The 14,232-nt window shown below is 33.2% G+C and overlaps 1 protein-coding gene across 1 annotated transcript in view; it reads left to right on the top strand.

Annotated features, from left to right (window-relative positions):
• Nucleotides 1–7,168: 7,168 nt before the first annotated feature.
• Nucleotides 7,169–14,232, top strand: part of LOC124369073 (cytosolic 10-formyltetrahydrofolate dehydrogenase) — a 61,102-nt gene continuing 54,038 nt past the window's right edge. Inside the window, exon 1 of the mRNA XM_046826788.1 lies at nt 7,169–7,604. Coding sequence (XP_046682744.1) covers nt 7,539–7,604 — 66 coding nt within the window. The 5' untranslated portion in view covers nt 7,169–7,538. The remainder of the gene's footprint in view (nt 7,605–14,232) is intronic.

Genomic DNA, 14,232 nt, shown 5'->3' with positions numbered 1-14,232 from the left:
TCAAAAGAAACTCCCAATGACATACATACAATAAATATCGATTTGCAACAAACACTACTTACACCTCAGCTTTTATGTGGTTCTGCCTTTTATTTTAGAAAACTGTGGGCGTATGGCAAGTATTACAAGCCGGCCGCCCTATACAACCACAATATTCATATCCATATTCATGTTTGAGGTAATTGAACATTACTATCTGATTACTGGCCATAATTAATTCCCTTTAGACAGTGATATTGCGTAGATTGAGAAATACCAAAAGATTATTTCCAACGTTTAGCCTACTCTCCAGAGCAGAGGAGATTTTAATTGCAAAATATGGCAAGAATAAAAAGTTTATCTCACACATAAGACAAAAGAGAACATTTATGGCATTTCAGAATTTAAAATTTCTTTAAATACCAGCAACAATCTGATAAGAATCTTTTAGTATTCAAGATGAAAACATGCGAATTGTTGCGAAATATCTTGTAAATAATGATTTTAGAAGGTTTTTCTTAAAAAAAGAGGACAGGAAACCAGCCAAACACCTAATTTGAAGCAAAAGACACAGGAGGTCATCCTACCAACCAAAAGAAACTAGCTGACTTAAGAAGTTGCTTCCAAACACTCCACAAGTTCGCCATTATTATTATTATCATCTCAGAGCTAATTTGGAATAAAACTATAAACAATGAATCTGGATTAATAGAGTAAACAAGTGGCCTCATCTCCTTTTTATTAATAGAACTATTTGTTCATTTGTCGGTAATATTTGCCTCATTAAATTGGTTTCTTCTATTTTTACCAATTAAATAAAATATACGTTACTAGCGCATTAACAAGTTTTCTTTTGAGGACGACTGTGCTCACCCACATAAAACTTGTTTTATCCTTTAACATATGTTTTACCTAATATATATTTCAAGTTGAATTAAAACGATTCTGTGTTGTTTGGTTAACAATATTTTATAGAATTAAAAAAATATATTTTAATTAGTAAATGTGATATACAGATTTAATCAAATTTTTAAAACTGGTGTACTCAAAGTTGTTTTTGCGGGTTAGCACTTTCTTTTTCCAATCCGTTAAATAGTTTAAATAGTATACTGTACTGGAATACTGGTTGTCTTGTTTTTAAATGATGTGTTTGCATAATGTAATGCAAAAAGTAAAATTTGTTGTACTGTGTTTATTATGTTATTTAATAAAGATTTATAGGGATCGCTATATTGTAATAATTGTATTTTGTTTCACCACTTGCACTCTGTTTCATTCAATTTTTATAATGTTTAACTAATAACATATAAGAATATATTTATTTCAAGCAAACCGTAAATCATCGTTGAATTAAGTTATTTCATATAATAATTGCATAATAAATTGCAGAAAAATGTTTAAAGTATCCCATATACTGCAGACAACCATGCAGTCCGTTTAGTGTCATCTCGTGTAGCTTTAGAGAAGTTAGTGATATCTTTGGCATTAAAAGAGAATAGATAGTACAACCATTTGGGGATTGTCTAACAGAAATTATGTGATATAATATCAGTTCTGAGAAGCGATTCGTAAACATTGCTACCAAGCTAAATGTTATTACCTTTTAGCATTTGATAAACTGTCTAAAATAAAACGAAATTCTAAATGTTACTTAAATTCAAATCGGTACAAGTAACAAAACGAAGGACTTAGCCAAATTGAAAAGAAGCTGCTGCTCCGGTGCCGCCTATTTCAACTTGTCTAGATCTGTCTGAAAACCATACTTCGATACAATATAAAATCTCAAAGCGTTGACCATCAAAGAAGTGATATATGAGTACAAGTTCATAATCTCCTCAAAACATACCTCTTGCGACTCGGTCTTCAAACAATGTCCACTACAAAGCAAATTATAATTGACGAGGAATAGTTGTCCCAGTCTGCTAGTTTTATACCACAGCGTACACAATAAACGTGTGCCCTCTCGTGAGATACTCAAAATGCTGTCGAATCCGATCATAGAGGATTGACTACTACTTCTTTCATCTGTTTTCACTCTTAAAACTCTGACAAAGCGTAAGTAATGATAATGTGGATTACGTTGTCAATTGGCATTGCGACGGCTACAGGTAGACAGAACTACCTGTTGGTAGGTACAAACATATAACTTCAACCGCTCTTCTGACAAAATAATATTATTGTAATATTATACACATAGTTATCATAACTGCATTCCTGGAATAAAAATTACGCTTGATGATCACCCGATTGCGTTGGTCTGTGGTAAAAGACGAGCATCTTAGAGTAAGTTTAGTAAATGCGCGAAAGATGCGTATATGGCTTTTCTTTAAGATGCGTTGTATAAAAATTTGGTTCCAAGGTAAATTTGTGATAGTTAGTAACAAATATTTCAATATAATTCAAACGCTGAGTGGTTATGTTAAGTGGATTCTGTAATTGTAAAAGTATAATTGTAGGTTAGAATCTATGAGAAATCATATTATTCAAATCTATATAATCGTTTTCAATGGAACTTGTTAAGGACAACAACTAGATTAATACAAAAATATAAATTATTGGTAAAAGAAATTATTATGGGAAATTGATCGCTATTTTCAAAGCCAGAAACCGAAATTGATGATGAATTAGTGCTACGAATTTAAACGTTTTATTTTTGGTTTGCCTTTATTCACTGTGAAAAAATTAATAAGTCATAAACCAACAAACTATGATCAACAAACCGGTTTCCAATTGACATGGCAGTGATCACCCAAGCAATGGCCTAAGTGATTGGCAAACAGTGTAGAAGTAAATGAGGAAGGAAAAGAAATAATAAGAGGGAATAACAAACGAAGCTGAATATGTAGGTGTCCACAGAGAAAACATTCCAGAAGTTCACAATTTAAAATTATTTATTTGTACAATATATTACAGGAATAATATAGTCAAGTGTAGTAAGCACGTGACAAATTTTTACACTTATAACATTTATAACATCAACTTTTCAATATACTTTGGTCGGCTGCAACACAGTATAATAACAACAAAGTTTTTCTCCTGGTTTATACAAATATTTGATTAAACCATTATTAATAACTTAAATTAAATTAAACACCACCAGTTATATAATTTACAAAAAAATCAACAATGTAAATAACATACTAAATATATTAAATCTTATTATTACCTGTATTATTATTGTTTATTTAGTATATAGTTATAAAATATGAAGCTAAACAATTGTATGCCAACAATTGTCTCCAATAATCCAAGTTTCATATATTAAAATCATTATAATAAGCCTGTATATACATACATTCATAAGCTAATAAATAACTACATAAGTTATTAAAGATAACAACAATATACACCTATACTTTCTAATAACAAGAAATCGTAACAACAATAAACAACAAGTCAAATAAAGGAACAGTTTATATGAATAACAATAAATAAACAGATAACATTGTTAACATCTTTGATTATACTAACAATACAAATAACTATTAAATAGAGATATAAGAAATAATAAACTGTAATAAAAAGTAATAATAATTTTTGTGTGATTATAAGGTAACAAAATGCACCAATATTGTGAAATATGAAATATTTCACGAAATATTTACTGAAAGAAGTATGTTATCACTTGATCAGTTTCTCATAATAATGTTGTGAACATATTCTTTAACTTTTATTTTGAATTTGTGCTTACAAAAAAAATCGTTAACATATTCATTTAAAATTGTATTATAAATTTTAATACTATTATAAAAAAATGGTGTCTGGAGATTTCTTTCATAAATTTAGGAAATATCAATTATATATAAATCGATGATCTAAGATTTAGTATACTTCGTTTTTCGAAGTGATTCGTTGTTCTGATATTGTGAAAACTGTTTCTGTTACGTGAGATGGGACTAAAGAACGTCAAACATTTAGCTGAATACAAACAAAATAAAAAAATCATATTGTGGTAGGAACATCTGGAAATTCTGAAACCGAATTTAGTTGTAACAGGAAAGCTTGGTTTCGTTTAGGAAAAGTGGCCAATAGCGTGAAGTTGAAGACATCGAAAGGTTTGTAAAAATGTTTTTCTCCTGGCGTACAGTTTGAAATCGATAAACTAGAATCCAAAGGGAATAATGTTGGTTTTTATGTTAGGAGTAAGTCTAATATACAAGCACAGTGTTTATATAACTCTTAAGAATGATTTTATTCCTAGGACATTCAAAAAGGTAGAAACTATCATGCTTTAAGCGTTGTCTGGCCAGTATTGTTGTCTTAGTTAGTGCAAATGTGCAGTGACCAAGCACAAAAAACACACATAAAACCCGTGCGTGTTTTTTTCTATTTTTATCTGGTAGAGTGAAATTGGATTTGAATGTTGAGTTTACCTCCACATCAAGTGCGCTTAATTGTGCACCTGATGAGGCAATGCCACTTCACTTATTTATAGGTGTTTCTGATGTCGAAACGTTGTAAAGATTCGTTCCGAGCTTCTTCATCGCCGACTTTCTTTGGATCTCTTCAAAGTAACATGACTCCAAATTCTTGTAGTCAAGTCTGAGACAGCGTCAGATACCAAACGCTGCAATAAAGGAAGGTGAACTGGAGCTAAACACAACATTCAAATTGAATCAACCTTTCTACCATAGCTACATTTGTGTAAAACACAGGATTTGTTTTAATTTTTTACTAATGAAACTAAACTCAACATTGTTTGCCTTCGTAAACATTGGTTAACCAAAGAGGAAAGTGTATAAGTTTTGCAGCTCACCTACTGAAATATTTATTGATTAGGCGTCTTTATGTTTGGAACATGATTTTGAACTGGTGCCAATTCGACTGGATGAACATTAGTTTATTGTGGAATTGGCGTATCGTTGCCTAGATGGCGATTTTGATAGATATTGGATCTACTTGATGGTGCCTTATATTATTTGGCTTGCTTAGGTACGAGAGTGATAGTGTGTAGTATCTTTAACGTTAATCTGGAGGCAACATCAAGAGGAGGACAGGATTTCACAAATCTTCTTATGAGTCATGGCATATATATCGCATATCCAATCGTTTGACAGGAGTTTTCCCCATTAATCTTAGGTACAGCTCTTAGTCCACCAAAGAGATGTCCAAGTAAATCATCGTTCTGGTATACTGACGATTTGCGCCACCTGAGAACCTTTTTACTGTTGCTGTTTGATTTCTATAAATAATCTAGTCATTATGATAGGGATAATCTCTACTCGAGGTATTTGGCAAACAGGGTTATAGGAAAAAACGCGAATCAGACTAAAAAGGCCTACAATTTCAAGAATATAAAAAAGGCCCGAAATACCTGCAAATCTCTCTGGAATCTTGTTTATAAGACACCAGAGGCAGGTATTAATATATAACTGACTGCCAGTCCAGATGAAACCAACCAGTTTCTTTGTGAACAATGGGGGTGAGTGTCATCACAAGATTCTGGTGATGGATGAGGACCAGTTTACAGATGTATTCTAGGCGAAATGCAGGATGCAGCTGCACTAAAGTGACTGCTAAGAATATTGTAAAGGTAGTGCAAGGTTTAAGAACAGTAAAACCCGGATGCTTTTGGTATATAGGAAACAGGATTGTTTGAACGTCTGATTTCATTCAAAGATACAAGAAATCAACGATAGAAGATGTCAGAGAAAAACTATTTCCTTCACATTCTTTCCATTGCAAAAAAAGCTTTTGATACATCCTGTCATCTGTTGAAGTAGGTTATTCGTGTTTATGCTTCTTATCTGACTGGCTAAAGAGAGTGGAACATAAAACTGTTGGGATTTTGGTTGGAATTAAGGATGATCTGGAACTATCACATTGATAACTTTTGTATAAGGCTGGTAAGAGTTATGTTCCTACTCAGAAACCTGAAGAGCCTGTTTGACGATAGTTATCTAGCGATTGCTTATTACGCTTTATTTCACATTCTCCTCACATGTAACCTGATATTGTGGAGATATTCCGCTGAAATGAATAAAATGCTTAAACTAAAAAGGACAATCAGGAAATTCACCCCAGTCGGTAATTTATAACACTGTAAACAAAGGTTTTGTTAGACTATTAATCTTTACTGCCTTTAGCCAGTATGTTTTAGTTCTTTCATTTTGATCAAAAATCACATAGTCAAGTTTTATAGGAGGGTTGGACTCCACAAACTCAATATTCGCCATGCGGGTGATATCGCTATTCCTAGCCGTATGTCCTACTCCACAACAAAGGCATTTTCAGCTGCTCCCATGACAATTTTTAATAATTAATTTCTCCCTAAAATTCACCACCACCACAATCGTTTTGTAAATATTAAGTTTATGTAATTAGAGTTGTATTTCTCGTGTTTTATGTTAACACTGCTTTTTACCCTGTCTATCTGGCAAAGGGAGAATGTTAATAGTAATGATTCCCGCAAGCATTAGTGGTTCCAAGGTCTTATGATAGCCAAGATGGCTATCCCTGGAGTGATACTGATGAATTGACCGTCGGTTGGATAAAACAATCAATTCTTTTAGTAATGTAAGAGCCTCTTCCATAATAAGATTTCTTAAGAGATCTGCCAGTCCTTAGAACACATTGTCCAGTGTCCATCCTGCATTAGGCTCTTATACTATACTGAAATCTCAATTCTATAGTGGCCAAGCCAACTTATGGCCACCTCTGCATGTTGGGCAGAAGCCACGCCCGTTTTATGCGGTTGTTATAAACACAACATTTTTACTTTTCTGGACAATACTACGGCTGCTATGCAAATTCTTTTTAAAATGCAGCTTCTGGATCTGATACGCTTATGAGTCGACCTCGTGATATTCTGTAAGCTAGTAGGGAGCATTCTTGACTATCCGGATCTACTGCAAAGTTTCCTATTATCGATTCATTGTAGAAACCGTTATAAATATTCCCAATTATATTTTAATATACGAAATAAGTGCAATGGTGTCTTCAGGATTTTTAGATTGGACTTGAGCTCTTTCAGGTACTTCAGTTTTTTAATTTAGGTGGTGGTATTTAAAAATGCTGTGTGTATGCTCATTTTTACTCTTTGGCTTTGATCACTGTTAACGCCTGTAATATTTTACTTTTATTGCTGGTGTATTCTGTTACATATGGTACCCATTTATCTCGTAGCAAAACATTTGTTGGCTAATATCAATGTTGTTATCTTTTTAACGTCCTACATAATAACAGCTGACTGAACGGTAACGGCGTTCATGTTGTGTTGACGACGACATCGATGTTGATACTGATGACATGCCATGTCAACAAACAGACGAAGTAACCTAGGCCTATTATTACACGTACGCAGGATTGAAATCATGATTATTGATCTTTAGTATCTGTTTTACTGAAGTCTTACCTTAGCAACATAATGATTGATCAATAACATCAATTCATATATGCAGAATATTATAAAAAGGCTTTTAGTGATATACTGTAGATACTCAAGTAGCTGACAACTGACTAATAGTTTGCTGACTAACTGAGCTTTGAATACCTTTACTTAGGTTATCAGTAATATTCATAAGTATTAAATTAAATTAAGAAGTATTCTGGATTAAATTATGCTGAGAATCAAAGGATATCATTTCATCACTCATCAACCATACTTCAAATTTTCTACTTCCCAGGTATGAAGTTACATTAATTAATTAGTAACAAAACACTCCCATTTTTACAAGGCAATATTGTAACAAATATTATATTACAATAATAAATACATGTGAGAATATACATTATAATAAGGCAAACAGTAATTAACTAATGGGTACTTCACAATCAACAACTGTGGACTATATAACAAACACCAAGCCTATGTGTAAAATTAATGAAAAATCAACAACAGTACTATCATATATAATAACATTGTACAGATATATATTTAAGTAACATCAACGTAAACAGTTAAAGTATGAATCTTAACATCAAAACATTCAACACTTAGAATTCTTTTTTGGGCAGAGTGACTGTCATGAAAGAAGTCAAGCTGCTGACCTAGTAAGTTGATGTATTCGTGGAACTAGACTGTGCATTTCATAGCTGATATGGTAAGAATAGTAGAAGAATAAGTTATGTGAGTGTATTAAATCTAAGTTATGTGTTAGGCCTGTTAATGCTGAGATAAGAGATAAGCTAGTTGGCTGTCGTAGCAGGTAATGCTGACATTCAGAGATAACAATTGGCACAATACAGAACTGAACAACAAAATGTCAGTTGATATGTGACAATATTATTCTACAGATTAAAACCAATAAAAGTCAAATTAACAGCTGGAGTGACAAAATATGAGTTTTGTTTTATTAATTGAACAACAAAATGTCAGTTGATATGTGACAATATTATTCTACAGATTAAAACCAATAAAAGTCAAATTAACGGCTGGAGTGACAAAATACGAGTTTTGTTTTATTAAGCTACTACCATCATACTCCAGAACGAAACAATATAAGGTTTTAATAGGTGTGAATAACAAATAACGAAGTTATAGAACATTAAAAGTGGAACTACTTTTCTTGCACAGATCAATATTTTTTTTATACATCTGCGCTGGGCATCACATGGTCTTGTTGGGACCATGAGTCAACCTCATATTGGTTGTTGGATACATTAAATACTAATAATACTGAAATCAGTGACATTTTACCCAAATAAATGATGTTTTTGTTAATTTAAACTTTCATACTGGGCTGACACAAATGCCCCATGTTGATGGCGACAAATGAAAAACATAAAACATACCTCGAGCAATTACTGCTAGCTACGATATGTAACTTAAACAAGCAGACTAATACTGTAAATTCACCTAACCGTAACCCTACTATCTTACAAGAATAATAGTTCAACTTTTAATGTTCTAAAACTTCATTATTTGTCATTTTCATCCCCTAAAACCTTGTATTATTTTGTTCAAGAGGATGATTGAAATAGGTTGATAATGCAAGTCTTGTTACTGGTGTGGTTAAAAAGAAATTTGAAAATAATACAAACAAATTTATCTACACTTCTTCAAACGAATAAATAATGTAAAAAAACTAACATTAGTTTTATATATGAGCAACACTAACATAAACATAACTTCCTAATTTCATATGTATTTACAATCTACCTACAATCCACCTGGTGACTTCCAATCACATAAAAATATTGGTTCCTGACTTAAAAATAACACAAGATTATATAAGGGTACCCACTCTGAAAAAACACAATGGCCAATTAAAAAAGGAATAAATCAATTTCCTAAAATTTGAATCGCTCATGTAATCTAGACTCAAACACGTAAATAACTTTAAAAACTAATTGGCGATATTAGAGGTAATGTGCAGTGATAATAGAATAATGGATGCCATGGTTATCCACAAGCCAGTGAAGTCTACTATATGGGACAGTTTTTGGTGTTTTACTAAGCTGTTCAGACCAAAGAACACCAGATAAGTTATTGGGTACAAATAATGCTGAAAACCATACATATCAAGTAGCAAAGTATATATACAGAAAATTACATTTCCATTTCTGTTATTAAAAACCATAGTTATTTGTGATTTCCACCCTCTAAAACCATGTATAATTTTGTTCAGGAGGAGAAGCAGAATACGCTAATAACGTTGAAATTAGAATTGACAACCCCGACTGTTAACTTCACTGATATCTAAACACAATATTATTTGTTACCAGCACTCAACACATTCACTGCGGAAACTATAGTTAATAGAACTGGCCAATAGGGCTATGGATTAATTTTTTGTTGTTGAAAACTTACTTTGTGATATCAAAGGGCAGGATTGAGGCTCTAAATTATTTTTTTTTTTGTAATTCCAGCCATTAGTGATGTCACAAGTCTGACTCACTAAGGGGCCTAGTGTATAATGCGATGATTCTTCGGTGTGCGCTCTGTGTGGTCACCAGAGACGTTTTAAACTCACTGTCATTAACACTACCTCACTAATAAAAATTAATAATTTTTTTTTTATAATAACATAATTATATACATATATTGACAACGAAATATATTTAAAAATTGTACGTGGGCCCATCCGTGCAGCCGTACTGCAGACGTGACTGAAACCCACTAAGACGTGTAGGCCAACCCACCAGTAGGCTGGCTGTTATGTGTGTGCAGGGCTCACTGGTAGGCCCGCCACACTGTGTGTTAGAATATGATTAGTAATTTGCACCCCCTTAAACATGTATAGTTTTGTTTGGAATAAGCTTTTTAGACTGAAATTATGATTGATAAGTTTATTGAATAATAATTTCACTGATAAATGATTAATCTTCCAGACAGTTTCATTTAAATTTATTCATTTGTCACAATTTTCAAGCTTTTAGGAGACTAATTACCCTAAACGTTGCAACCGATTATTTACTTGCATGTACCATATCATGTTTATCAACAAAAATAAGAATTGAAATGTACAGCATATTCTATTTTAATGTTCTGTGTATTTTTAATAAGAAAATGTGTTCTAAATAATGTAAACTGTCACTGTAGCCTTATTTATTCATAATTTTGTAACAACAAACTCATTTTTATAATCACAATTTTACTTGCTTGGGTGTTGTATAAGCTACATTTTATTGTAGATGAGGTTTCACTATTTACTTAACATGTTCAATGTGAAGGTACTGACGGTGTATCATAGGACCTGTGCACACAATGTGCAAGGACTGCCAGTGTGTCCCAGTGATAAGCAATTCAACACTCCTTAGTGTGGTTCAGTCATTCATTATATTCGTTTGAGGATTTCTCGTATATTTTGTTAAACCTTTTATGAGCTACTTTGCACACATATTGGTTCACCATTCCTGCAGTGCGGTTTAGGTTGCCGGTGATTCTGGTAAAGTGTTTGTGTTACTTATTGGTTGTATGCATTATTCAGTGTGTTATAAATTTATTATATATTAAAATGGATTATTCTATCCCTTCTACGTCTGCACAGTCAGTATTAAGTGATTTTGGAGATGTTTATTACTATACTGATGACGATTCCTTGCAGTGATTGGTTCACGATGCTAACACAAGTATTCTGAGCAATAAACTAAAAATAATTCCAATGTGGGAAATTAATATCCTACATGTTGTATTTAAATTGTATATACAGGTACATGTATATGTAGCACTGTTAATGTGTACAGGGTCTAAATTAAGTCCTGATACGCCTGGATATATTCCAAACATATTGAGATATCGATTTACAGCCTTCACCATATGTATTAAACTACTTTTGTGGATTTTTTAAGGATGAAAATTCCCCCCCCCCCCCCTTTAGAAAGAGAGAGGTAGAAAGAGGTAACTTTAAATTTTCAAACTGCAACCCCTATCTTGTGACACATCATTTTAAAAATCTATTCAATAGAAACCCAATGACTTGAAGAAAACATCTCTATGACATTTGTAGCAAAAGTTATGGGCAAATAACAACAACAGAAAATCTGGGGAGACAATGCCAATGTCTTGCGCATTTAAACACAATGCATGCATGATATCTTTCAGTAAGACTTTGAGCTTATCTCTTTCTGTAGTATCTAATTTTTGTGATGTGCTTAGTTTTGGTAAGAGGCGTCTTTTTTTCCTTGGCGCCATTACAATGTTAAGGGTTATTTGCCCATAACTTTTGCTACGAACGTCGCATGTTGTCTTCATGTCATTGTGTTTCTATTGCATAGACCTATAAAATTACATGACAAGATAGGGATTGCAATTTGAAAATTTAAAGTTACTCCCTTCTACCCCCTTTGAAAAGGGGTGGAAAATTTGTTTATCCTCCCAAAAATCCATAAAAGGATTTTAATAAGTATGGTTAAGGTTGTTCTATGGTTTTTAGAACTTTTTTGTATTGGTACTATGCCAACTTAGATCTTTTTCATATTATAGTGGTATAACTTAAAACATAAACATGACTATTAAATTAATTTAGTACTGTTCACTGGGCAGGTGGGCGTCGTGGGCTATGGATCCGATAGAGGGCAGCGATAATGATCTAATTGAAATTAACTCATGCATACAAATCCTAGATTTTTCACTTCTCAATAATTTTTGTAGTAGCAACAATGGTCACGACAAACTAAAAATATATCACTGTAATATTAGGAGTTATTCAAAAAACATAGATGAACTGATGATTTATTTAAGCCATTTGAACTTTAATCTGGATATATTAGTTATGACTGAGTGTTGGCTGAGTGATGGGGTGGAGGGGGTGAGCATTGATGGCTTTGACATTTACTTTACAGATAAGCAACGGAACCGGAATGACGGGACAATACTTTATGTAAACAAGCGATTGACTGCCACTGCCACGCAGATTACGTTGGGGGAGGTGTTTGGAATTAGTTTAGATTTTATTTATTTAGGAGAACAGTTCAACTTACTTGCACTTTACAGAACTTTTGATAGCAATTTACACTTATTTATAGATGAGTTAGAAAATTATTATTCGAGAACGTTTAGAAACAAAATGTGTGTATTGATAGGAGACATAAACATAGACTTGCTTAAGAACGAAGTGCTGACGGATAAATACATGAATTGTTTACTTGGGACGGGACTTGTGAAATGTGTAGACAAACCTACTAGAGTAACTGAAAACACTCAGTCTTGTCTCGATCACATTTTTGTACGATATAGAGATATGAGTAGAGTTAGAGCAGCTGTGGTCGAGACAAGCCTCACAGATCATTACAGCACTGTTTTGACAATAACCGGACCTACGGCCACTAACAAGACACAGACTGATACAGCTACGTACGTAGACCGAATGTTACTTGCTGATAACCTGACACGCGCCCACTGGGAACCCGTACTTGAGTCCTTGGAGGCCAATACTTGTTCCACACTATTTAACAATATAGTACAGAAATCAATCGAGAATGCCACAAAGTTAAGTAATAAAATATCTACTAGATCTAAGAAACTTAAGCCTTGGATATCTGCGGGATTGATTTGTTCAATAAGAGCGAGGGATAAGTTAAGTAAAATAATTAAAAAACAACCTTTTAATGTGTCATTAAAACATTATTACCACAACTATAGACAAACTCTAAGCACATCATTAAAACACGCTAAGAGAGAATATTATCGTTCTAAAATTACTGAAAACAGAAAAGACCCTAAAATGTTTTGGGGAATAGTAAACGAATTGGCGGGTAGGGTGCAAACCAGGGATATATTTCCAATACGAAAGTTTCTGCCGACAAATTCAAACATTACTAACGATAAAATTACTCAAGTAGCAAATGATTTCAATAATTATTTTGCGTCTGTTGGGAAAACGTTAGCCGATACAATTAACCCGGTAGGGGACCCAGTGGTGAGCGATAGCGACTATAGACTGGATGCGACATTTACGTTACGTACGGTGACAGAACTGGACATAATACGGCACGTGACAAATTTACGTGGAGGCTCTGCCCCGGGTCATGATGGCGTTTCTGCACGGGTCCTCAAGGACAATTTAAGCACTTTTATGAAACCACTGCTATACTTTATCAATTTAAGTATAACCCAGGGAATATTCCCTGACAATTTTAAGTTGGCTAAAGTGTACCCTTTGTACAAGTCAAACAGCTTTACTGACAAAAACAACTTCCGTCCGATATCCCTCTTGAGTGTCTTTGCGAAGGTACTGGAGAAGGTAGTTAAGGAACAGCTCGTACATTTTCTCCAGGTAAATAATGTACTTTCTCAGTGTCAGTATGGGTTTAGGGACGACAGGAGTATTTCGGATGCATTGTTTGATTTAAATAAAGAATTAAATAGTGCAATCTCAGAAAACAAAAAATCAATGCTAATCTTTTTAGACCTCAAAAAAGCCTTTGACTCTGTTGATAGAAATAAGTTAATGAATAAATTAGAACAATTAGGTGTTAGGGGCAATGCCCTTACCTGGTTTCAAAGTTATTTTACCAATAGAAAACAATATGTCTCAATTTGTAATGTTAGTAGCGATGCAATTAATGTAGACTTCGGTGTAGTTCAAGGGAGTACACTTGGGCCAATTCTGTTCTTATTATATATAAATAATATTGCCAAGCTAAATTTAAACGGAAAAAATAACATTATTTGCCGACGACACACTTATTTTTCTGAAAGGAAATACATGGGCGGATGTGAGACGAGAAGCATTAAGTGATTTAATGTTATTGAAAAAGTGGTTTGATCAGAATGTCCTTTCCCTAAATATAACTAAAACAAAATTTATGCCAATTTCTTTGAATCCTCAGTCGGATTATGTCTTAGGAAATCTGATCATACATAATTGT

This window comes from Homalodisca vitripennis, chromosome X (assembly GCF_021130785.1).
Source record: "Homalodisca vitripennis isolate AUS2020 chromosome X, UT_GWSS_2.1, whole genome shotgun sequence".
Classification (NCBI taxonomy): Eukaryota; Metazoa; Arthropoda; class Insecta; order Hemiptera; family Cicadellidae; genus Homalodisca; species Homalodisca vitripennis.
Note: the sequence above shows the minus strand (reverse complement) of the source record. Positions and strands in the feature narration are given on the sequence as shown.